General features: G+C 39.7%; 1 protein-coding gene across 1 annotated transcript in view; it reads right to left on the minus strand.

The window, feature by feature from the left end:
• Usp20-33 (Ubiquitin specific protease 20/33) overlaps nt 1–27,986 on the minus strand; it is a 348,425-nt gene that overhangs the window by 64,161 nt on the left and 256,278 nt on the right. The window contains exon 9 of the mRNA XM_067150436.2: nt 3,962–4,102. Within this exon, the coding sequence (XP_067006537.1) occupies nt 3,962–4,102 (141 nt within the window). The remainder of the gene's footprint in view (nt 1–3,961; nt 4,103–27,986) is intronic.

The following is a 27,986-nucleotide window of genomic DNA, read 5'->3' on the forward strand; positions in this document are numbered from 1 at the left end:
TGCGAATTGTGACCCAAAATGCTAAATTAGTATGAATATGTGATTTTGGTGCGAATTCTGCAAAAACGTGCTATTTTACTGGCGAAAACAACATATTTTGGCAAAATTGTCACAAATACTCAAAATATGATGCATAAATCTTTTGACCGTTCTGATCGATGAAGAAGAGTAGCCGATCGATTGCTGCTTGCTGACTTTAATCGATATTTACAATGGGAATAGCAAGGGGAATAAGATCTGTATCGATTATTATTGAAATGTAAATCGAGTGTCACGGAAATAACGAGATAGATGCAGCGTCGTTTTCCTGTTGTTCAAAATTGAAACTAGTGAAGAGTAGAAAGTCGAACTCGGTCGAGCTATTGTTTAGATTATGGGGCGCATGACAAAAACTGCACACGAAAGGGCTCAGCAATATGCAAAGGATGGTTTATATGCCACAGAATCAGCGACAGTGTTTTGCAAGTATTGTAATTGCCGAGTTGGGTGGGAAAAAAAGGATAGCATTGTGAAACATGTTAAATCTGAAAAACACATGGGTATGCGACGCGATAACGAAAGTTCAATCCCTGCTGCTAGTACGTCACAAGGAAAGCAATCTTCTGTGCTTACACAGTTAGATAGTTGTAAAAGACGAAAAATTTCCAGAGATAACTTCTCGAAAAGCACAGCTGAAGTATTTGCCAAAGCAAATATACTTCTAGAAAAGCTGGAAAGCAAAGAGCTAAGAGCATGGATCACTGAGTTTTCAAATGAAGAGCTGCCATGTGAGAACTCTACGTGAAGTATATTTACCGGGTAAGTTTCAATTTAGTTGATCGGGTACGGTTTAGGTATTATGACATCGAAACCACGCGCAAAATTGAAGGATACCGAATTTGAGTGCGATTTCCATATCGAACTATCTTACCCGTACCCAATTGATCCAGTAATTTTAGTTTATTTTGTTATAATTTGAGGTCTTTCTTCCTTTCTAGAAGTTGCATCTGACCACCAGAAAAGAACAGCAGAGGCTCTAGTGGGGAAGAACATCAACATACTCTATGATGAAACTACAGATAGAATGGGCCGTTGTGTTTTTATCATCATATTCCAAGTCCCAGCCGGATCGAAAAAAGAGCTGCACGTTGTTTCTGAGAACTATCTTGATGCAGGAAATGCTACAAACTACTCTCGTGCTGTTTTAGAAGCTCTGCGCAGTTATAGTGTACCATATGATGCAGTTAAAGTGTTTGTTAGTGACAGTGCCCCGTACATTTTTTTTTTTTGCTAGGGGCTTTACGTCGCACCGACACAGATAGGTCTTATGGCGACGATGGGATAGGAAAAGCCTAGGAGTTGGAAGGAAGCGGCCGTGGCCTTAATTAAGGTACAGCCCCAGCATTTGCCTGGTGTGAAAATGGGAAACCACGGAAAACCATCTTCAGGGCTGCCGATAGTGGGATTCGAACCTACTATCTCCCGGATGCAAGCTCACAGCCGCACGCCTCTACGCGCACGGCCAACTCGCCCGGTGTGCCCCGTACATGACCCGATGTTATGGAACATTAAGTGTGGTCATAGGGGATCATTTAATGCATGTACAGTGGTAGGCACATAAGATCAGCTTGGCTGGCAATAGTTGGGTCACAGTGATGACATATTTAAATCATGTGGTTGCGATGGTAAAGTCTGCATTTTTGAACACAAGAAAGCGAAAATATAATTATTTACAATTCTTAGCATCGAAGTATGGTGCTTCAAAGGAAGCAAAGCTTTTTCCTGCACCTGTCATAACCCGATGGAATAGCTGGTTTCAGGCTGTCTTCTATTTGAGTGCTTACTTAACTGATGTTACATTTTTCAAAATGTCTGACATGAAAGACATCAACAATTGTGGTAGTAAGTACCTGACTTATCTGAGTGACTGAGAAGTGAATAGGCTTCACTCCCACATGGTTTTTCTCACAGATCATGCAGCTGGATTGGTTGACCTCCTTACTGAACTTGAAGGGTCTCTGTATCCTACCTCTCATCTCCTTTACCCCAAACTGCAAAACCTTGACGCCAGTTTTATCTTAATTTGTGAGGGGAATTTTTCTGTGGCAACTAATGATGCTTTGATTAAGCTCACTCCTCTACAGCAGGCTACATGTAGAGACATATTTGTCAAAGCTGCTCATTCTTCACAGTGCAAGCTAGCCACATTGAAAGCTAAAGACCCCAACCATAAGCATTTTGTGTCAATTTCTCAAGCTTTGTATCCAAAAAATATAATTTTGAATAACACTGATAAATTAGATGAGCTTGAGAAATTGTTTGGAGTAACAGATCTCTCACGAAACGATATCTGGTCTGGTTACTGTTCTCTGAAACATGCAATTCAAACCCAGATGAAAGTGAAAAATATGATGTCATGCTTGCATTAACTGCAGTTCAGACAGATTTCAGCATATTTGCTAAATACTGTCTTGAGTTGTTGTGGACCCCAACGAACAATATAGATAGCGAGCACGTGTTGTCTCATTACAACACAGTGGTTAAAGACAGACGGTGCAATTTGAAAAAAAGCAATGCCCAAGTACTGACAATGCCTTCGTTTGAACAATGAATTTGTATTGTGTGTGAACCAAGGACAATAATTGCACTTCATAAACTTGGAATTGTTAAAATTAATAATACCATGTGATTGTAACTTTGTAAATAGATGCTAATTTTGGAAAAAATAGATGCTAATTTTCCAGGTCCCTAGTGATGATTATAATGGGGAAAGGATGTTTCAGGTGTTGGACAGAGAAATTAAGATCACGCTACTGAAATGGGAAAACTGTTTATCATCAAGTTGTAACAATGCAAGCACAATGGGAGTGTCAGCATTTTTAAAACAGCACAATCCTTCTACAGTTACATGAGACTGTATCTGTAATCTACTTCACTTAGCTGCCCAGAAGGCTACTAAAACATTGGAAGCAAGTGCAAATATGAGAACATTGTTAGTAGACATATTTCTTTCTTGAAAGAAGCTCCAAATGAAAATGAACAAATGAAAAGAAAAAAGAAACCATTGAAAATGTAATCAGGAAATGACTGGACCTGAGCTCAAAAGCCAAAAAATCTTGAAATATGTCAGCACAAGATGGTTCTCTCATTGATTCAATAAACAGGGTATTAAAACAGTGGGAGTCATTGACATTGTTGTTTCATGTTGGTGAAACCAACAATAGCAAATTTCTTGTGGTGAAAGCAGTAATGGAAAATCATGCCAGTAACTTTCCTTGTTACAGTATTTCTGAAGAACACAAACCCCATTTTCACAAAGTACATAGTCATGTTGCAAGTAGAAGCTCGCTCCATATATAAAGTAGTCAGATACATGAATGGATTGTTGATTGATTTAATGGCGAGGTTTGTGAAAGCTGAAAATATTGGAAAGCAATTAGAAGTACTTTTAAAATGAGTTACTAATTCAAAGTTCAATAGCAGAAGTAAAGTAAAAACAAATTAACAATTTTGCTGCCTCAGGCAATACTGTTTTCTGCATTGTGCAGGCAATACAATGTTTGTCAATTTGTTTGTCCAACCCTTGTCCAGTTTCTCTACGGGGTCATGTATGAGGCGAGATGAACATGTTGTGGCGGTTTCATATGACCAGGTGCCCTTCCTGGTGTCAACCTCATCAGAAGAGTTAGAGAGATGAAATGAATGATGTGATATATGATAGTAGGAAGGGAGAGGGTGAAACATGGTGCTGGCACATAGCCTACTTCTGTCAAATAGCACCAAGGGGTCTGCTCAAAGCTTAACATCCCCATATGCAGACAATACAATGATTGACCTAAATGACAAGGCATGTCAAGTCAGGCCACTTATGGAGATGAGAACACTCTTCAACGCCAAATAACTGTACCATGATTCAATCCTGGAACCCTGGGTGAATAATCTATGCTACGTAGCCAGTCTATATATTATTGGTTATAATTACCTGATCACCAGTGTACACATCCGAACAGGCTGACAAACCTCCCTTCTGTGGAGTCAATGAGCCTTGATGCAACATGTGGATGTGATCCCGGCTAGGAATTGGCAATGACAAGTCCTGGAATGTCTCCACACGAGTCGATATCTGAAAATATATTGAAAAATTTCCAATGAAAATCTTAAACAACTCTTAATGGGGTTAAAGTATGACCTACATTTACTGTTCTTTAGTTTATCCATTTCCAAATATAAATGTTCACAATTTTCAATGAGCTGCACAAGAATGACATACTACTGCTCTCTGTTCTTCCAGTCAATGTTTTCACATTTACATTACCGTAAACATTTCACCTTGTAGCCACTTTATGGGATATTTTGAAAAGAATATTAACCAACCTGAGACAGTGCAGATAAACAGTTGAAAGGGATAGTTAAGGTTCCACAGCCCATTGAACAGCCAACTTATACTGCTGCTACTAAACCAACAGCCAAATGGTGTAAAAACATTCCCAGCAATTTGTTGCTGCCAGTCTCCAGTAGAGGATACAAGTTACCCGTTGCTTTTACTATGCTTCATCCATTAACACACTGTTGATCACTACATGGGCATTTTGCTCAAAATGACTTTGGAATCACATTTTCACAGAAATGGTAAAGGTCACAAATTTGCATCTCCCTTCCCCTGACTTTTGTAGTGTCGTCTACCTGTTAAAAAGGATTTGTCTCAAAAGTAAATAATTTATCGCCAGTTTTAGCTGGAGCAGACGTGCAAGCATTTTATGTCAAATGTATAATTTATAATAATATTTTATGTATTTGAATTTATGAATGAGTCCGTATGGAAAATTCTTTTATTAGCCCTAGAGGAACAAAACACTGATAAGTTCAAGATTAGTTTTAACATTTTAAAATTAACAATGACAAATATTAATAGTAATATTTACTTTGTGTTACATACTTTTAGCCAAAAGCAGCTGTAACTGATAAATCTAGTAAAAGTCAGGGGCTGTGAAAATTCACACGCAACCAAAGCATTAGACACAGTAAGCAACAACAGGTTAAAGCAAATAATAACAGCCACAGTGAAGTTCCGAACACTGCGACAATTAATATGATAATGGTGATTTGAACTGTTTCTTTTCCCAGTACAGTCCTGTAATCATGTTTTATTTCTTCAGGTAGTTTCTAAATTTATTTATTCGTAAATTAGTTTTGACAGACTGAAGAAACCAACATTTTTTAAACAGCAGTCTCTCTCACTACTAACGTATCTGTTACTTCCAGCCTATGAATAAGCTATCTTGAATCCACCCAGCTTTCAGTCCTATCTAAACAAAGAACTGTGTAAAGATAGCTTTGTCCACAAACTCAGTTTGTACAGAATACCGTTGATCACTACTGCGATCTCACTGTGTTAACTTTGCCACAACTTCATTACATTTAACTTCCTGTACTTCCATCCTGGGAGAGTACATAACCACAACATACCTGTACATATATACATGATCATTATAGACTGTTATGCCTTTCAGCGTTCAGTCTGCAAGCCTCTGTGAATTTACTAAACATCTCCACAATCCTTTATTTGCAACTAGTGCTGTGGCCTCATTTAGTTCTATACCTGTTATCTTTGAATCGTTAGAAACTGAGCCTAACCATCGTCGTCTTGATCTTCCTCTACAACTCTTAACCTCCATAACAGAGTCCATTATTCTCCGAGGTAACCTATCCTCCTCAATTCGTCTCACATGACCCCACCACCAAAACTGGTTTATGCGTACAGCTTCATCCATCGAGTTCATTCTTAACTTAGCCTTTATATCCTCGTTCCGAGTACCCTCCTGCCATTGTTCCCATCTGTTTGTGCCAGCGATCATTTTTGCTACTTTCATGTCTGTTACTTCTAACTTATGAATAAGATATCCTGAGTCCACCCAGCTTTCACTCCCGTAAAGCAAACTTGGCCTGAAAACAGATCGATGTAAAGATAGTTTAGTCCGGGAGCTGACTTCCTTCTTACAGAACACTGCCGATCGAGACTGCGAGCTCACTGCATTAGCTTTACTACACCTTGATTCAGTCTCACTTACTATATTACCATCCTGGGAGAACACACAACTTAAATACTTAAAATTATCTACCTGTTCCAGCTTTATATCACCAATCTGACATTCAATTCTGTTGAATTTCTTACCTACTGGCATGAATTTAGTCTTTGACAGGCTACCAGGCTTTCGGCACAACAATCTGCCATTAAGACCAAGTCGTCAGCATTGGCCACACTGGTTACTACATTTCCACCTAACTGAATCTCTCCCTGCCACTTTATACCTTTCAGCAGATGATCCATGTAAACTACAAACAGGAAAGGTGAAAGATTGCAGCCTTGTCTAACTGCTGTAAGTAACTTGAACCAAGAACTCATTCCACCATCAATTCTCACTGCAGCCCAATTGTCAACATAAATGACTTTGATTGATTTTAATAATCTACCCTTAATTCCATAGTCCCCCAGTATGGCAAACATAATAACAAGAGTAGTATAAAATTAATGCCGAAAACAAACATTTATGGAATTGGAATACAAAGAAATAAATGTAAAAGCTATTGGCTAAAAGTAAAAAATTGTGACCTTCTGCATATAAAATAAAATGTTCTGAGAAACGTGGAATTAGAGCCACACTTTCTTTTAGAAAAAAATATTCATATTTCATCTGCATGGTCCAGGGTCCTCAAGGCATTATAGCTCTGGGCACTAAATATTTAGGAATTCAATTTTATACTACTATTACTCCCTATGCTGCTGCTCCTGCTGTACAAATTGAAGAATAGACATGACTTGCGGAGGCAGCTCGTAAATAACTTTAACAGGACCGATTTACTGAATTTTCAAGTTACATACAAATCAAAATGCAGTAACTGGGCTAAAATGCGAACAAAGCAACTGAAATTTCAAAACAAAGTACACAATATGAATGAATGAATGAATGAATGAATGAATGAATGAATGAATGGATGGATGGAATAATCTTCTCTCTTACTCACAGATGAGCACCAAATGGGCAGAGTTACATGTAATGTAATTCATATTTAGCCCATAGTGTCAATTTTGAACAGTTTTATGATATTATCAGTAAAACTGGGGAGAGAGTTTTGTAATCACAATTAATACATGCAATTAATTTTTTTAATAATATACACAATATTGATCATGAACCTGTTACGGTGTCATAATAGGTGGAGAGGTGATACGCCAACGTGGCACGTCCCAGTTGGCGGATAGGGGGGGGGGGGGGTCCTCACCACTATAACGGCGGACTTGAGGGAAATAAAATAGCTCTTGTGGACCAAACCCGCACTTCACAACCTCATTAATCATCAATTCATACCTCCCCAATCGCCTTTCCTATCACGTCTGAAATTGTAAACCCTGACCTCGGTAGAAGTGTTTCGACCATAATGATCAATCAGCCAATCATGAAGAGTCTTCTAACGAATGAATCCACCAGCTCAGACATACAACATCGTGCTGAGCAAAGGTGCCATTCGGATACGGTGGGGTGTCACGTACAAGATCAAGTTGAGTTGGAGCGCCTGGAAGCCCAAAGGAGCATGCAGCCACAGCAAACTAAGAGAACACTTAAATTCAACAAGCCAGGGAAATTTTCATATTCTGAAACACTCAACATAAACTCACTAATGAAACTCAGCAAGATGAAACATTTAACAGATATAATAGATCAACATAAAATTTTACTAACAGCTCATCAGGAACTTAGGGATACGGATCAACATCCAATCGAATCTGGACGATATCGCCTTTACAAAGGCCCACCAGGAAAAAGAGTACTGAAGAATGTTCCCCAATTTGGAATGGGATTCCTAGTCTATAACAGTATAATAGATTCGATCAAAAATTTCTCAGCAACCTCTCCCAGAATAGCAACATTAACAATTAAAGTGGGGGAAAAACATTTATAATGTGAAAGTCCTCCGGGGGGCCGACATTGATACAGATCATTATACATCCAAAATAAAAATAAGTTAAAACCTAAACGTAGACAAACTTAAACTCTGATAAATTTCCATGCCCCAACAAATGACAAAAATGCCAAGGAAAAAGAAGAAACTAACAAATTTTGGGAAGAACTGGACCATCGACTATTAAACATCCCTGATGTAAACATTTAACTCTTGCTTGAGGTTCCAATGCAAAAATAGGACAAGAAAGAAAATATCGTACAGCAGTGGGAAGATGGGGAGCCTCCGTGGCTCAGACGGCAGCGCGTCGGCCTCTCACCACTGGACACCGTGGTTCAAATCCCGGGGACTCCATGTGAGATTTGTGCTGGACAAAGCGGAGGCGGGACAGGTTTTTCTCCGGGTACTCCGGTTTTCCCTGTCATATTTCATTCCAGCAACACTCTCCAGGATCATTTCATAGCATTTATCACTCATTAATAAATCACCTTGGGAGTGGCGACCCCATTGTAATAACAGCCTATATATGTTTCATTCATTACATCCCTGACCCGGTCAATGACTGGTTTTGTAGGTTTTCATTCATTTTCAGTGGGAAGATGGCCAGCTCATAAATTGACAAACATAAATGGACGAAGATTAATTGAACTTTGTGAGGACCATGCACTTATTATGGATAACATAAGATTTAAGAGACAACCACACATATTAATGACTTGGAAATGTCCTAATGTAAAATTGGGGGAGTTTCAAATTGACCATGTAGTCATGGATAGAGATTACTACAAAGAAGTTTATAATGTGAAAGTCCTCCGGGGGGTCGACATTGATTCAGATCATTATACATCCAAAAATAAAATAAAGTTAACACCTAAACGGAAACAAAAAAATCTCAATCTACCAGGTGAAGAAATTATGATCCCAGTTATTTAATAAATAATAAAATACATATGAAGATATCTAAAACACCCCTCACTGACAAACTGGGGATGATAATTAACAAACTGAGGAAGCTGAAGAAATTGCTCCCATTAAATGGAGAAAGAAACATACCTGGTGGAATGAGGAATGAGACAGTGCAATTCAAGAAAGGCATAAAGCATGGTTATCTGACCAACAACAGAAAACCGAAAAATCCCGCGAAGAACTCATCAATGCCAGAAGACAAACAAGCAAAAAAATTAGATGAAATAAAAGAAATTATCAAAAAGAAACATTGAATATCATAGAAGAAGCATTTAGTCAACATAAAACAGGATTTATTTATTTATTTACAGAGTTTACGCCCACATTGGAGCACTTAAATCAGACTACAACAAATTTGTCTTCCTTTTCTTCTCCCAAAAAGTCTTGAGTCTGGTTGACCTGGCTGCTCTCTCCGCATCCGTTATAACATATTGTTTCCTCTGTACAGTGGTCAGAATATTACAAAAAAATCCAACAATATCAATCATAATACACTCCACCTACATTTATGATGAAAAATAAAAATGGGGAAATGGCACACAATGATAGGGATAATGCTAAAATTATGGCCAAATTACTTAACTGTGAAGATCCAAAAAACAACTCAATTTTGATACTTCCCCAAAAGATAAAACTCCACTGGAAAAGGTTATACCGCCATGATGAAGTGATGAAAGCAATAAATTCCCTCAGGAACTACAAAGCAGCAGGAAAGAATCAATTGGTAGCAGAACTATGGAAGAATGCAAACAAACAAACCCTTCAAAATGTACATAAACATATCATAGATATCTGGAATACTGAAGAAATGCCCAAGGAATGGACTACAGCAATAATCCAGCCACTGCAAAAAAAATGGTGATAGATCAGATCCCAGTAATTATCAGGGTATATCTCTGCTTGATGTTACTTATACGATTTTATCTAAAATTATACATACAAGAATTCAAGAACAACTTGACCAGGAACTGAGAAAATATCAAGGAGGATTTCGACCAGGACGAAGCTGTTCCAATCAAATCATCAGTCTTAAGTGGATCATGAAACACCATAGAGTTCAGAACAAGAGATTAATCATTTTTGTTGATTTAAAAAAAGCTTATGACAGTATCCATTGTGAGTCACTACTGAAAGTCCTTAAAGAATTTGGTTTACACCAAAAATTCATCAATCTTATTTGAATCACTCTTAAGAATACTAAGTCGAAAGTCAACTTTAGAGGTGAATTATCTGAGCCATTTGAAATCCACACTGGACTTCAACAGGAAAATGGATTCTCACCGTTATTGTTTAACTGTGCCCTGGAGAAGGTTACGTGAGAATGGGTAAAGATATGTCATTCAAACATCTATGTAAAAACTATGTTAAAAAACATTGAAAATAATCCAATTAAGAAATTTTTTTAAAGATACTGACTAGTATACAGTATATTCCAGAATAAGGATGGTTGCCCAGTTGTACTTCCTCTTAAAACAATAATCACTAGGGCCCAGATTTTTTAAAAATGCATCTGCACATATGCAATTGCATATTTTGACATATTTTGAGGGTTAGTGCATATTCTAGACGTAACAGCATATTCCGGTATATAATGTCTGAATTTAAGGACAATTATAAGAACTACTAAAATAAATCTGTTCTGTACATCCCTAGCTAGTTGCCTATTTTATGTGCATCCCTCGCTAGTTGGTATTTTTGACTGTCTGTGTAACGGCACTTTACTTTCACATCTGACAACCCCAGATAGCTTAGGTGTGGGTAGGCAGGCTGGACTTCCCTGAATTCCTTTCTCTACCACAGCAGATAATAATCTCGGGGGGCTGGGCACTTGGTCAGGACAGAAGTATCTTCAGTTCACTAGTTACGTTCCATTTTAATGCCCTGCATCTCATTTCTAAAAGTGTTAATTTTTAAAAAATGCCTAAGGAAAAGAGCATCAGAAGAGATTTACTAAATCAGTGGGTGTCGGGTAATAGGGACTATTCAACAGATGGTGTCATCGTGTACTGTCAAGTTTGCTCAAAGGAAGTGAAATGTGAAAAGAAATTTCAACTTGAACAGCATTCAAAAACAACTGCACATATTAAAGCAAAGGAGGAGAAGAACAGCACACCACAACTACTTCTTACACAGGTAAAGCCCAAGTCCTGTAGTCTTCATACATTTTCAAATGATCTTTGCAGGGCTTTCGTATGCAGCAACATTCTATGGAATAAATTAAACAATCCAGTTCTGCGATCATTTCTCGAGAAATATTGTGTAAATCAAAAAATACCAGATGAATCAACTCTTAAGAAAAATTACCTACCTCCGCTATATGAATCTACCTGGAATTGATCCGTTCTGATATCGGAAGGAACTGTCTGGATATCGGTGGATGAGACAATGGATTCGTGTGGCCGTTACATAGCAAATTTCGTGGTTGGTAAATTACATCCAGACAAACCCGGTAAGCCACATCTTCTTGCTTGTAAAGTACTAGAGAAAACCAACCAAAGCACAATAGCAAGATTTGTAAATGATTCTCTGCGACTATTGTGGCCATCTGAAATTGAGACTAACTGTTGTAAAGTGCTTGTATTGCTCACAGATGCAGCTTCATATATGCTGAAAGCAGCAAAGGCCCTCCAAGTATTTTATCCAAAACTCATACACGTAACCTGTTTAGCGCACGGATTACACCGCGTTGCAGAAGAAATACGCGCACAGTTTCCAGCTGTTAACAATTTAATTGGATATGGGAAGAAACTGTTTCTGAAAGCACCAGCTCGTGTCCAGTTCTACAAAGATTGTCTATTTGAAGTTCCTTTGCCACCTGAACCTGTCCTGACTAGGTGGGGGACATGGTTATCTGCAGTATCATTTTATCAGGAACATTTTATTGAAGTGAAAGAAGTGGTTACAAAACTTGAAGATAAACATATTGCGTGTGTCCGTGATGCAAAAGTTGTGTTTGAAACCGCTACTGTTTATCAAGATGTGAATTTCATTCATGCACATTTTTCTAGACTTCCAAAAGCCATTGAGAGCTTAGAATCTTCTGGTACTCCCCTCCATGAATCACTTGATCTCGTAGAAAAAGCTGCATCTTCGTTGAATTACGCTCCAGGCGAAATTGGAGAGAAGATTAAATGCAAGTTAGAAAAGGTGTTGAATTCGAACCCAGGACTGAAGAAGATTAAGTTAATTAGTCAATACTTGAGTGGAACTAGGGTATCCTTACCAGATGTATGCTCCGAAACGTTGGTGCCCATGTATAAGTACTGTCCAATTACGTCAGTTGATGTAGAACGATCATTTTCAGCCTATAAACTCATTTTGACGGACAACAGACATAGTTTGTCTCCAGAAAACATTGAAAGACTACTAGTTACCTATTGTGATGCCTCTTTTTGCAATAAATGATACCTGTAAATAGGTAAGTGAATAAAATTGCATGTTTTTAAGAGCATATTTCCTTATTTTCCCTGCATATATTCTAACTTTTTAGTGCATACTTGCATGCACATTATCAGGTTTTTTAGTGCATATAAATCCGGGCCCTAATAATCACCAACCAAGCACTATATCCCCGAAATACTTCTTAAAGATACCTTTAACTAACGATTAGACAAACTTAGCGTTCGAGATACTTCAAGTCACAGAGTCAAGGATAAATCGACATATATATCTTTACTACCAAGTACATGCATCTTCCCTATCTTAATCTTTAGTTTTCCTTTCCCACATTCCTCTTATAATATTATATAGTTTTGCTTTTCTTTTTAACAAGCTGCTTTACATCGCACTGACATAGACAAGTCTTGCAGCGACGATGGGCTAGGAAAGGGCTAGGAGTAAGAAGGAAGTGGCCATGGCTTTAATTAAGGTACAGCCTCAGCATGTGCCTGGTGTGAAAGTAGGAAACCACAGAAAACGACCTTGGGGGCAGCCGACGGTGGGGTTCGAACCCTCTATCTTCCGAATGCAAGCTCACAGCTGCACACCCCTAACCGTATGGCCAAATTTTTGCTTTTCTCTTTGGTGTCTTCCATTCTCTGTTTAATAACTTCACAACAGTAACATTCAGATTATTTTTTCTCTCTCTTTATTTTTTTTCCCTTCTCACTTTTACCTATCTCCTCCTCATCTACTTAATTCTCTCTGATCTTTCTTGTTTCATTAGTCTTTTAGTAAGTGTGTAACTTTCATATATATATATTTTTTCTTTTTTGTGCATAAAATGCATCGATTTTCCTTATGTTTTTGTGAAGCTGATTCCTGCTCATGGTGCCAATGCTAAGGGAGTTGGAATTAAATTCCCATTACCGAACTGAACGTCAGCATTCCAGAAACACTAAAAAGATATACAGATCCAATCATGGGACCTAATAAACTGTTCTTTTCAGAACCTACTCTGACTGTAATCTCAGTGAACATCGAAGGCTTGTCATCACCGAAACAACAATTACTATACGAACTGTGCCAAGACAGAAATGCATGTTTTATGCATTCAGGAAACTCATAAAGATAACAGTTACGGAGTTATCCGTGGTAGTTAGAGGTGAAAGAAGGTGCTGGGATGAACAGGTCTCAACTTACAAAATTAAAGTTAATTTAAAAATTAACAAAGCTTATATTTTCTTTTCGAGATCAAGAAATAACAAGTACAACAGGAACTCAGTTATATATATATATTAACAAGTTAAGAATGTACAATTACAGTTTATTAATGGCTTTTGGGCTTCGAGCCCCAGAATCACAATCCCTGAGCAATGAGCCCAACTTTACTTATACACAAGGTTCAACAAAGGGGCAGAAAACCCCAATCATACCAAGGAGCTCTAGCTCCCAATTACCCAGTAAAGCCTGCTCGAGGCACACAGAAACCAAATTTAAGAAAGAGCAACCCGCTCTCAAAGTTCAAGCCAATTCAAAGGCCACTCCAAACTCCACTTTCAAGCTGCCCTCCAGGCACACAAGAACAGGGGTAAAAATACCCAACCTACTGAGGCCTATTCCATAAAGAAACAGGACAATTACATGGTCCCAAAATACCAATTTGAGTGGAGGCGTAACTTGCACTCCTAAAACACCATTTTAAAAACCTATATGGCTCTAGGCCGCTTATGCAAGGGCTAATCCCATACTACGGAGGTGACACAATAGGAAAACTTTATTACATTATGAAACGAAGGAAAACGGTTGAGAAAACGTAGTCACCTCAAAAACAATATGAGAGGGAGCTCGAGAGGGTTAGGCACTCTCTATCCTGATCTGTAGTCAAAGAGACAGAATTTTATACCAAGTGTCTTTTACATTTTAAAGGAAAGTTACATGATAAAAGTTTCAAACCTGCCCCGAGGGTTAAACTGCTGAGCTAGCAAGCAAAGAAGTTATTAAAAGGCCATTACCTGATGGATGAACTGCTGCCCGAAGAAAGAGGCGCTTCCCGCCCCCTGCTACATAATCACACTAGGAAAGATGTTACTGAAGTGGCCCCGAGACCAGAAAATCAGCAGTTTATATACCCTCGCGGAAAATTCGAGACATTTCATGAATGAGAACCCACACCCCCCTCAACTTTATTGGCTAGGATCAAGCAACATATCCATATCGGAGAAGACACACATTATTGGTTAACAATTAATTAAAGAAATTCGGGATTGGCTAAATTCAAAACAAGCGGAAAGAGAAGGGTTATACTGCCAACCCAAAAAATGACAAAGAAATTTAACAAAGAACAAACTTATGAACACAAAATTTCTCAAAAACAGTTCCTTCACTTCGCACCAGGGTGCACAATTGTAATTCTTCAGTAGTGCCATCTAGAAGAGAATGGTCACACGTCCCACTACAGAGAAAACAAATATAAATCGAAAAAGACACAGTTCAGAAATCTTCAAAATTTAGAATAGCGACATCTTCTGAGAAACTTTAGAGTTAACATGGTTGTTAAAGTTCAGGCTTCCTCCAGTAGAGGAGTTCCAACTGGCGCAATGTTTGAATTAGAAGCGTGGAGGTGTACCGCCCGGTACAGACCTCCACCCCCAAAAGTCCTTCCAAGGGGAGACACTGAAGAACACCAAAATATGTTCTTTTTTTTTTTTTAAAGGGCCAAGTTTTGATGTTGATATAGAAATTAATTGCAGAAGGATTTACAAACAAGTTTTTTCTAATTGATGGGATCCAGTTTCAAAATTCTTTGTAGTAACTTTTGATGTAATGTCTTTATGCTTGTAGAAGTTGAATTCAGAAGGAAAAACTTTCAATTCTTTAACATACATACATACATTATCATTATAGACTGTTATGCCTTTCAGCGTTCAGTCTGCAAGCCTCTGAGAATTTACTAAACGTCGCCACAATCCTCGTTTTGCAACTAGTGTTGTGGCCTCATTTAGTTCTATGCCTCTTATCTCTAAATCGTTAGAAACAGAGTCTAACCATCGTCGTCTTGGTCTCCCTCTACTTCTCTTACCCTCCATAACAGAGTCCATTATTCTCCTAGGTAACCTATCCTCCTCCATTCGCCTCACATGACCCCACCACCGAAGCCAGTTTATGCGTACAGCATCATCCATTGAGTTCATTCCTAAATTAGCCTTTATCTCCTCATTCCGAGTTCCCTCCTGCCATTGTTCCCACCTGTTTGTACCAGCAATCATTCTTGCTACTTTCATGTCTGTTACTTCTAACTTATGAATAAGATATCCTGAGTCCACCCAGCTTTCGCTCCCATAAAGCAAAGTTGGTCTGAAAACAGACCGATGTAAAGATAGTTTCGTCTGGGAGCTGACTTCCTTCTTACAGAATACTGCTGATCGCAACTGCGAGCTCACTGCATTAGCTTTACTACACCTTGATTCAATCTCACTTACTATATTACCATCCTGGGAAAACACACAACCTAAATACTTGAAATTATCGACCTGTTCTAGCTTTGTATCACCAATCTGACATTCAATTCTGTTGGATTTCTTACCTACTGACATCAATTTAGTCTTCGAGAGGCTAATTTTCATACCATACTCATTGCACCTATTTTCAAGTTCCAAGATGTTAGAATGCAGGCTTTCGGCACAGTCCGCCATTAAGACCAAGTCGTCAGCATAGGCCAAGCTGCTTACTACATTTCCACCTAACTGAATCCCTCCCTGCCATTTTATACCTTTAAGCATATGATCCATGTAAACTACAAACAGCAAAGGTGAAAGATTACAGCCTTGTCTAACTCCTGTAAGTACCCTGAACCAAGAACTCATTCTACCATCAATTCTCACTGAAGCCCAATTGTCGACATAAATGCCTCTGATTGATTTTAATAATCTACCTTTAATTCCATAGTCCCCCAGTATAGCGAACATCTTTTCCCTCGGTACCCTGTCATATGCTTTCTCTAGATCTACGAAACAAACACAACTGCCTATTCCTCTCGTAGCATTTTTCAATTACCTGGCGCATACTGAAAATCTGATCCTGACAGTCTCTCTGTGGTCTGAAACCACACTGGTTTTCATCCAACTTCATCTCAACGACTGATCGCACCCTCCCTTCCAAGATGCCTGTGAATACTTTGCCTGGTATACTAATCAATGAGATACCTCGATAGTTATTGCAATCCTTCCTGTTCCCTTGCTTATAGGTAGGTGCAATTACTGCTTTTGTCCAATCTGAAGGTACCTTACCAACACTCCACGCTAATTTGACTACTCTATGAAGCCATTTCATCCCTGCCTTCCCACTATACTTCACCATTTCAGGTCTAATTTCATCTATTCCTGCTGCCTTATGACAATGGAGTTTATTTACTATCCTTTCCACTTCCCCAAGCATAATTTCACCAACATCATTTTCCTCCTCCCCATGAGCTTGACTGTTTGCAACACCACCATGATGATTTCCTTTTACATTGAGAAGATGTTCAAAATATTCCCTCCACCTCTCCAGTGATTCTCTGGGATCTATTATGAGTTCACCCGAATTACTCAAAACACTGTTCATTTCCTTTTTCCCTCCCTTCCTAAGATTCTTTATTACTGTCCAGAAAGGTTTCCCTGCTGCTTGACCTAGCCTTTCCAGGTTATTACCAAAATCTTCCCATGACTTCTTTTTGGATTCAACAACTATTTGTTTCACTGTGTTTCTTTCATCTACGTACAAATCCCTGTCTGCCCCGGCCCTTGTTTGGAGCCATTTCTGATAAGCCTTCTTTTTACGTTTACAGGCTGCTCTCACTTCATCATTCCACCAAGATGTTCGCCTTTTCCCATCTTTACACACAGTTGTTCCTAGGCATTCCCTTGCTGTTTCTACTACAGCATCCCTGTATGTCACCCATTCACTTTCTATATCCTGAACCTGCTTACTGTCTACTGTTCGAAACTTCTCACTAATCATATCCATGTACTTCTGTCTAATTTCCTCATCCTGGAGATTTTCTACCCTTATTCGTTTGCAGACAGATTTCACTTTCTCTAACCTAGGCCTAGAGATACTTAGTTCACTACAGATCAGATAATGGTCTGTATCATCGAAAAATCCCCGAAAAACTCGTACATTCCTAAAAGATTTCCTGAATTCAAAGTCTGTTAAGATATAGTCTATTATGGATCTGGTACCCCTAGCCTCCCATGTGTAGCGGTGAATAGCCTTATGCTTGAAGAATGTATTCGTAACAGCTAAACCCATACTAGCACAGAAGTCCAGCAAACACTTCCCATTCCCATTAGCTTCCATATCTTCCCCACATTTACCAATCACCCTTTCGTATCCTTCAGTTCTATTCTCAACTCTCGCATTGAAATCGCCCATTAGCACTATTCTATCCTTGCTGTTGACCCTGACCACGATGTCACTCAATGCTTCATAAAACTTGTCAACTTCATCCTCATCTGCACCCTCACATGGTGAATATACGGACACAATTCTTGTCTTAATTCCTCCCACTGACAAATCTACCCACATCATTCGCTCACTTACGTGCCTAACAGAAACTATGTTGCGTGCAATGGTATTCCTGATAAAGAGCCCTACCCCAGACTCTGCCCTTCCCTTTCTAACACCCGTCAAGTACACTTTATAATCTCCTATCTCTTCCTCCTTATCTCCCCTTACCCGAATATCACTTACTCCTAGCACATCCAGATGCATCCTCTTTGCTGACTCAGCAAGTTCTACCTTCTTTCTTCCATAAGCCCCATTAATATTGATAGCTCCCCATCGAATTCCATTTCGTTCGCCAAGTTGTTTCCAAGGAGTCCCTCGCCTGTCAAATGGGAGTGGGACTCCATTACTCCCATAGGTCCGAGGCTTGCTTAAAGTGTTCTGAGCTCGGTAAATTCATGAAGCAGGATGCTGTCCTACTTGCACATAGTCCAAGTGAGGATCTCTCCTCTAACGGGTTATGGACCACCGGTGAACTGTGTAGTCCTAGGCGTGGAAATCTTTATTTCATTTTAATTAGCCACTGTGTGTGGTTGAGCAGGAGACGGGAGCGTGGTAATGGCCATGGCAAGGACAGGATGGCAGTTTAACTGTTCGGGGGAGGTTGTACAACGAACATTAGGAAAGGAAGGAAAGAAAGAACATAATTCCAAGGGCAGAAGGCCTCATACAGAAACTAAAAATATAACCTTCAGATTTCTTTCCAAATGTAAAAAGAAATAAAACGAGCTAAGTTAGTGTGGAAATTACACAGGTTTCACCTGGGACAGGTGAACCCTAAATATCCTCTCGGTGGCTGGATTGCTTAATAACAACGTAACCGGCGTAAGAAAATCAAGAATTATGCATGGCCCATGAAATCTGGGGGCAAGCTTGCCCGCGGGAACAAAGTTTTTGACCATCACCTGGTCACCTACCTTCAAATTGGTGGGTCTCCGTCCATGATCACATCTTTCCCTAACCTTTTCATGAGACACTTTAAGATTGGCTTTAGCCTTCTTCCAAAGATCTTTAATATTATCTGGATCTATTGTCTCAGGTAGAGTATCACTAAGAGACCAAAGGTTAGAGAGCGGCGTGTTGGGAACAAATTTGAACATCAAAGAAGCTGGAGTAAATTTATGGGATTCATGAACCGCCAAATTCAAAGCAAAAGCTAACCAATGCAAGGACGTGTCCCACCTAGAATGATCGTCGTGATGATAGGCAATAAGGGCCGACCTCAGATTACGATTGACCCGTTCAGCTAGAGATGGTTGAGGATAGTAAGCAGATGTTGTTACATGAGATATGGACAGATCAAAACAGAATTTACGAAATAGATTAGATGTGAACGCCTTATCATTGTCAGACACAATATATTACACGGACCAAAAGAAGCAAAAATGGAATTTAAGCAAGTAATGGTGGACTGAGCGGTAGCCAGCTTAGTCGGGAATAACCAAGAAAATCTAGTAAAACCATTTACACATACAAGGATGAACTTGTTGGCATTCTCCTTTGATTGGGGGAAGGGTCCTACGTAATCGATGTAGAGACGTTCCATGGGGCGTGACGCTTGATGAGAAGACAAAAGCCCTTGCTTAGTTGACATGGTGGGTTTACTTTAAGATTTACAAGATTTTACCAATTCACGGATTTCTCCGTCCATACCCTTCCAGATGAACATTTCAGGAATCTTTTCACGGGTTTTGAAGATGCCTAAATGCCCCTCTAATGGGGTCTCGTGATAGTACTTGAAGATCATTGGTACAAGAACAGCTGGAACTACAACTTTCATTTTTTGATCATGCCTCGACGGGCAACATAAAACACCATTCCTCACTGCATAAGGGACGACATGTTCCCCAGAAGAAAGGGTTTCCATGATCGGAGCCAGCGTCGGATCTTCACGTTGATATTTCTCAATATCCCTAAAGAGCATGGGAGCATCTGTTAAGATGGCATTAACCTCAGATAGTATGGACACGGGAGGTGAAGAACTATCATCCAGATCAGGGGCCTCCACATCATTGGAAAACATACGGCTTAGTCCGTCAGCAACCACGTTTTCAGTACCTCTGATATGCCTAACATCAAATTGGAAGGCCGAAATCCGGATGGCCCACCGGGCTATACGACCAGTACGATGCGGCCTACCTAAGACCCAACTTAAGGCTTGGTTATCAGTTTCCAAGTCGAACTTGACATGTTCCAGATAGAGACGGAACTTTTCTAAAGCAAATAAGACTGCCAAACCTTCGAGCTCATAGATGGAATATTTGGCTTCTTGAGCCGATAGAATCCTAGATGCATAGGCGATGGGTCGCCTCCCTAGTTCAGTCTCTTGAAGGACTGCAGCTACCGCCGACGACAACGCGTCGGTTTGGACGATGAATTTCTTGGAGAAGTCTGGCATGGCCAGAACAGGGGCGTTACAGAGAGCTAATTTGAGATCTTCAAAAGCGGCTTGTTGAGAAGGTCCCCACTCAAATTTGACGCCTTTCCTACGAAGTAAGTTCAAGGGCGCCGCTCTATTGGCAAAATTTGGAATAAATTTCCTGAAGAAATTCACCATACCAATGAACCTAGCAATACCTTTGATGTCCTTGGGAGGCTTGAAATCACAGATGGCCTGTGTTCTAGAGTGATCGACTGCGACACCATCGGGCGACACAATATGCCCTAGGAATGACATGGAGGGCTTAGCGAAGGCAACCTTGGACAACTTCACAGTTAACCCAGCCTTACGGAGGCGATTGAGAACTTCTTTCGAAGTTCTCCGAAAATACGACGACATCATCAAGATAGTGGTACAAGTACTCGAATCTGATGTCGGAGAAGACCCTATCTAGCAGTCTAGTGAGTACAGCTGCTCCCGTGGGGAGCCCGAAAGGCACGCGGTTGTATTCATACAAATTCCAATCCTTGGCAAACGCTATGATTATAGGCCTGATTCAGATCCAATATGGTAAAGAACTTAGCCTTCCGAAACCATGAAAAACAAGAGTGAAGGTCTGGAAGGGGCACAGATTGTAACACCACCTTCCGATTGAGAGCCCTATAAACAATCACAGGCCTGAAGCCACCTTGGGGTTTCGGGACTAGAAAAATAGGCGAAGATTACGCCGACTTAGAGGGCTGAATAATACCGTCCTTCAGCATCTGATCAATGATTTCTTTCAGCGCCTTCATTTTAGGTGGAGATAGCCTATACGGTGGAAAACGGACAGGAATCGAATCCGTAACCTCAATCTTGTATTCAATAAGGTCAGTAACACCAAGAGTATCCGAGAACACCTCTGGAAACGACTGACACAACTTACGAATACTATCAGCCTGCTCCTCAGGTAGATGTCTAAGGTCTAACAACATCTCATCCTGGGTAGGCGAAACAGATGAACATGATACAGAATTACATTTTAACAAAGGGATTTTGGAATTACTATCAAATTTGAAAGAGCACGACTTGCTCTGAAGGTCGAGCACTAGACCGGTGTGAAAAATGAAATCAGCTCCCAATATAATGGGGCAAGACAAGTGCTTGGCCACAAACAGTTTAAATTTCCAAGTAAATTTAGAAATCCGAATTTTGGCACATAAGAAACCTAAAATTTCTAATGGAGAAGAAGTTGCGGAAACATACTGAACCGAAGTCGAACAAAAATCAGGAAGACTACAAACAGTTTTCAATTTGGAATACCATTCAGCCGAAATAATAGAACAAACACTGCCTGAATCTAATAAAGCTGTTAGCGGTTCATTATTTAATTCAATTTTGAGAAAAGGAACAGGTGCGGGGGTATCCGCCGCAATCCTAAGACATTCTTTAGGACCTTCAAAAGATAAATTTGAAGACAGAGTTTTCCCTGAAATTTCGGCATGATTACTTGGGGCTGAGCCTCGAGGAGAAGGGTTCGCCGACTCTGCCGAAGCCCCTAGTCACTTATTATTATTGGCTTTGGTGGAAGTTGCACCAGAAGTTGAGCAGGAGGGAGTGCTGTTAGCATTAGGGCAATTCTTGGCAATATGGGAGAACGCGCCGCATTTAAAGCAGCCTTGGGATGAACTTGCTCCATTATTTGTCCTACTAGATTTGATCAATGGACATTTATTGCGAAGATGGTCAGGCGACCCGCAAGCGTAACATTTACGGGGTGTGATGGTTCGGCGAGGTGGAGGCCGAAAACTATTAGAGGATGGAGGGGGTTCTTTCGCTACACGCAAGGTATCGGCGTATCTGACTCCTTCGGCTGAGACAGCCATAGCCTCTAACTCAGCGAAAGTTTGCGGACGCGACGCAAAACACAAGTATGAGCGGTATGATGGGGAAATACCTTCCACTATGGCCTGAACAATTTGATCTTCGGGAAAATGAAGGGCAAATACCCTAGTGTAAAACTTAATGTCTTGGATGAAGTCTGCTAAATTTTCATCCAACCATTGTACTCGGTAGTAGTACTTTTGAATGAGCGAAGACCTAGCTCGGGCGGGGATAAAATTTGCCAACAGATGGACATGGAAGTCTTCTATGGATGACTGTTCAGCAATTGCCCTAATTATTTTGTCGGAGAGAACACCCATTGCATAGGGATAGATGATTTGCAAAATCTGACACGCAGAAAGAGAAAAAACAAGGGTATGATCCTGAAACTCAACTAAAAACCTTAAGAATTGTGCCGGTTGGCACACGATTTTCCCTTTCCCTACTACATTTTAGGCCTGGGCTAAATGCCATTGAAATCTATGTTACTTGGAAATCTTTTCCTATTTTCTTTAATTTTGTGTGGTGTGCGATTTTGTCGCTAACTGTATCTGTATTTGTCACTCCGCAGAGAGAATTTTAAATGTTTTGTTTGTTGGGCCTCTCCATTTTCCTCTTTGTCTATTGGTTCGCCTCAAATTTGCTCGAGAGCGAGTCCGGTTTTAGGCTCGTTGACTGGACGATCTGCTTCTTCTGCGAATCGTGTTGGAAGGCGAGTGAGTTGATTGTCGCCCGCCATGAGTGTTGGAAGCTTGATGTGGTGGCTTCTCAGAAGAACGTGTATTTATCTCAACATGCCAGGATAGTGTGTAATGGATCAGGGCTAAAGCCCTGAAGAGTTTATTTATCTTATTTTCTTTTCCGGAGTGGACGTCCGCTGCTTATTCTGCCTAATTTTATCTCTATGGATTTGTAAGTAATCTTCTTTCCATCTGGGGCCATGCGTTAGATTCTACTTAAGGACAAAATGTAAGTTACCTACTTCAAGATATTATTATTTTCTTTTTCCTGGAGCTGGATTGCCTCGTCTCAAAATCTTAATTAAGTTTGCGGATATTATTCTGTCCTACGAATAATCTTTCTGATTGATTTTCGACCGAAAGAACTTGGAAAATTTGGTAAAGTGAAAAGTGTTTGGAGTATTTACTGCACCTTTTCTAACTCGGTACTGCAGGAAGAGCTCTATCAAAACCTTATTATCTCTGCATTATTCTGCGAGAAACGACTACTTCGTAAATCTTAATTTTTTGCATCATGTAAAGAATTTGTTAATTTGAAGTGAAGGTAAATTTACTAACTGATAGTCATTTGCTGTAAAATTGAGACCACGCGATTTCCTCAGGAAACCCGAATCTTTTATTCTTTAATTTGCATTCTCCTATTCCCCTTTTCTGATAGCTATATTTATTCTATTTATTAAAATGGTCTGGTTTGACTCTTGGTCTTGTTTGTTTCTATGGCAACCGTTGCCCTTAGTGATGTGTTGTTGGTATGATGCTGATGATTATTTTAAAAAGAGAAAGAGGTGATTGAAGTTGTAATTTGGCTGTTGCCTCATGTTGGAGCTGATGCCTTTTCCCCTTGTTATTAAAACTTGGAGTGCTTTCGCTCTGTACTAAAGATATTCGAGCTTGTGTAGATTTAACCCGTGTTTCTGGTGTTTATGTGTTTTACCGTATTTCTTCTGGGCTTGATGAATTAATTGCGAAGGTTGTCCCCCGCTTTTGGTGGTACTTTGCATCCTTGTGATGTGCGGTGAATTTTTGGGTCCTGTTGGTGACCTGTTTGACTTTACCTTTGTGTTTTTTTTTTTTTTTTTGGGGTTTTGAACTAGTACCTTTTCCCTGTCTTACTCTTTTCCGGATTCGCCTTGTGTTCTGGTTTCTTCGGGAGAATCCGTGGCTTCTCATTATTTAATCTGATAATTAATTAAAGGAGAAGAAAACCTGTAAGACTTCGAAAATTAACCTGTTGGAAAACTGTTTATTTTAAGGGCCTACTGCCAGGAAATAATTCTTCCCTTTAATTGTTTCTTTCTTAATATTAATGTTATCTTTTAATTTTGAGGGCGTCCCTCTTCTCTGTGGAAAACATTTTGATTTAATCCATTCTATTTAATTTTATTTCTAACTTTTAAACTTAAATTTGATTTACACGGTGCACCGTACCTTTAGGGAAGATTGAAAGGTATTCTTTCAAAAATTGTAAGGTTCTTACAAAGAATTATTAATTAAACTTTCTTTTGGTTCAAAAAGATTCTTGTTTTTTTTTCTTTCACGTTCTCTGACATTTACCACTACAAAAACCGCGAGTAACGATCTGTGTTGCCTCTGTTACATGGTCCAGTTGGTGTTCTTGTGGTAAGTATTTGCTTCCACTTTAAATTTTCTCTTTATGGCTTAATTTTTTGCTTGTTAACTTGTACCGGTCATTGCCGGTATGGCTGGTATAGAATGAAATTACGTCACTGGTAGAGTTAACCGAAAACTTAGAAATACCTCTGAGCAACATTGCTAAAGGATGGGGCAAACTGCTGAAACCCGGAGATGTAGTAGGAAGGGGTCTAAGTGGCGGAGAAGCAGATTCAGAAGGAGCATTATTTAATACAAAGGGTGGAATGGACGTGCGACGATCGGACTCGGTTCCTGATGGGGCAGATGTTCGTTGTGTAGTCGCCTCAGTACTACTTCCTTCCTCTTTAGAGGAATCCTCCACATTTACAATATTTACTACCATAGGCTGGTCGACTTTAGGAATAGCGGATCCAGATAACAAATGGCTAACTTTACTAGACATTTGGGACAAGTTTTCGGCAAGGGCACTAGCTTCCTTACCCTGAAGGTCATTTAACTTCAGAAACAATAGATCACACACCCTATTATAAAAGTGGTACAACCTACCCTGTACTCTTTTGAGTTGATTAGGAGATGGATCACTTACTTCAAAAAAACTAACTACAGATGCTAGCTCAGTAGTATTATCATTGATCGTGGAGAGAGCGTCGTCAATCTCTTTCTCTCCCAAAGTCGGGATGGTAATAGGCAAATCAAGGGAATCTTTTAGCTTATTGGAGTCGACTGCAACCGTGCCTCCAGACTGAACGTTTCTGAGAGATAGTTCATAGATTAATTCCTCTTTACGCAAATAGAAAGGATGAAGAACCTCGCGAGGGCAGGACATGACAGAAAATTTTTAGAAAGAAAAATCAAAAAAAGTCCAGCAACTGAGAAAATTGTTAGAGTTCGAATCAAAGCAATGTTTAGCCGTCAAAAGGGGCTAAATTGAGACCCGTTCAACCACGCTCTGCTACCACTTGTTACGGAGTTATCCGTGGTAGTTAGAGGTGAAAGAAGGTGCTGGGATGAACAGGTCTCAACTTACGAAATTAAAGTTAATTTAAAATTTAACAAAGGTTATATTTTCTTTTCGAGATCAAGAAATAACAAGTACAACAGGAACTCAGTTATATATATATTAACAAGTTAAGAATGTACAATTACAGTTTATTAATGGCTTTTGGGCTTCGAGCCCCAGAATCACAATCCCTGAGCAATGAGCCCAACTTTACTTATACACAAGGTTCAACAAAGGGGCAGAAAACCCCAATCATACCAAGGAGCTCTAGCTCCCAATTACCCAGTAAAGCCTGCTCGAGGCACACAGAAACCAAATTTAAGAAAGAGCAACCCGCTCTCAAAGTTCAAGCCAATTCAAAGGCCACTCCAAACTCCACTTTCAAGCTGCCCTCCAGGCACACAAGAACAGGGGTAAAAATACCCAACCTACTGAGGCCTATTCCATAAAGAAACAGGACAATTACATGGTCCCAAAATACCAATTTGAGTGGAGGCGTAACTTGCACTCCTAAAACACCATTTTAAAAACCTATTTGGCTCTAGGCCGCTTATGCAAGGGCTAATCCCATACTACGGAGGTGACACGATAGGAAAACTTTATTACATTATGAAACGAAGGAAAACGGTTGAGAAAACGTAGTCACTTCAAAAACAATATGAGAGGGAGCTCGAGAGGGTTAGGCACTCTCTATCCCGATCTGTAGTCAAAGAGACAGAATTTTATACCAAGTGTCTTTTACATTTTAAAGGAAAGTTACATGATAAAAGTTTCAAACCTGCCCCGAGGGTTAAACTGCTGAGCTAGCAAGCAAAGAAGTTATTAAAAGGCCATTACCTGCTGGATGAACTGCTGCCCGAAGAAAGAGGCGCTTCCCGCCCCCTGCTACATAATCACACTAGGAAAGATGTTACTGAAGTGGCCCCGAGACCAGAAAATCAGCAGTTTATATACCCTCGCGGAAAATTCGAGACGTTTCATGAATGAGAACCCACACCCCCCTCAACTCTATCGGCTAGGATCAAGCCTTATATCCATATCGGAGAAGACACCCATTATTGGTTAACAATTAATTAAAGAAATTCGGGATTGGCTAAATTCAAAACAAGCGGAAAGAGAAGGGTTATACTGCCAACCCAAAAAATGACTGAAAGAAATTTAACAAAGAACAAACTTATGAACACAAAATTTCTCAAAAAACAGTTCCTTCACTTCGCACCAGGGTGCACAATTGTAATTCTTCAGTAGTGCCATCTAGAAGAGAATGTTCACACATCCCACTTCAGAGAAAACAAATATAAATCGAAAAAGACACAGTTCAGAAATCTTCAAAATTTACAATAGCGACATCTTCTGAGAAAATTTAGAGTTAACATGGTTGTTAAAATTCAGGCTTCCTCCAGTAGAGGAGTTACAACTGGCGCAATGTTTGAATTAGCGGCGTGGAGGTGTACCGCCCGGTACAATAACCATCAGAATTGACCATATATACCAGGTCTTAAGTTAGCTGCAGAAATACCACACACTAAATATGGCAGTGCCATTTTTGTCAAACCAGATATCCAAGTTGAGAGTGTCCACCGTACAATCAACCAAAACATCGAGATAATCTCCCTAGAACTCAGCAACTGTGTAATCACTTCTGTTTATAAGCCTCCTTCAGAAAGATTCTCCTTTGCCCCACCTAACAATTTATATTCAGAGAAGACATCTGTAGTAATAGGAAATTTCAATAGTCACAGCCACGTGTGGGGATACACCTATGAAGATGAAAACGGAGAAGCTGTTCTTTCTTGGGCTGAAAGTAACCACCTCTCTCTCATCCATGACAGCAAACTACCTCCATCCTTCAATTGTGGAAGATGGCAACGAGGATTTAATCCACACCTCCTCTTCATAACCGAGAGTATAGCACAACATTGTCATAAATCTGTATGGTCACCGATCTCCAAAACACAACATACACCAATGTGTCAGCTACTTCCTGTAATAAAACCTCAAGAAACTCGCTTCAGGTGACGATACAACTTTAGAAATGCTAACTGGTCTAAGTTTTCCGAAATGTTGGATGAGAAAGTTCGGACTATCCCAGCTGTACGTGAAGAATATGAATGTTTTGTTGATATTGTGAATCTATGCTCTCGGACATGTATTCCAAGAGGCTAAAGGACAAACTATCTCCAAGGGTTAACTGCAGAGACAGCAGTATTACTAGATGAATATTACAAATCATATAACGAAAACCCATTTAGTGAGGAAACCTCCAATGTTGCAACGTGTATTCTCTCTTCAATCTCTGAGGCAAAGAGAGACCAATGGGAGAAACTGATGGCAAACTGTGATATGAGTAGAAGCAGCCAAGGGGCTTGGAGATTACTACGGCGCCTAAATAATGACCGTTCTCAAAAAGTACACATGTAAATATCAAAGCTAATGAAATTGCACACCAGCTCATTGAAAATGGAAAAACTACTAGAACCATCAAGACTAGTAAGAATACATTTGAGAGAAAACCTGACCATGAAACCAGCATTCTAGATCAACCTTTTACTCAGGCTGA

Source organism: Anabrus simplex, chromosome 6, assembly GCF_040414725.1.
Source record: "Anabrus simplex isolate iqAnaSimp1 chromosome 6, ASM4041472v1, whole genome shotgun sequence".
Classification (NCBI taxonomy): Eukaryota; Metazoa; Arthropoda; class Insecta; order Orthoptera; family Tettigoniidae; genus Anabrus; species Anabrus simplex.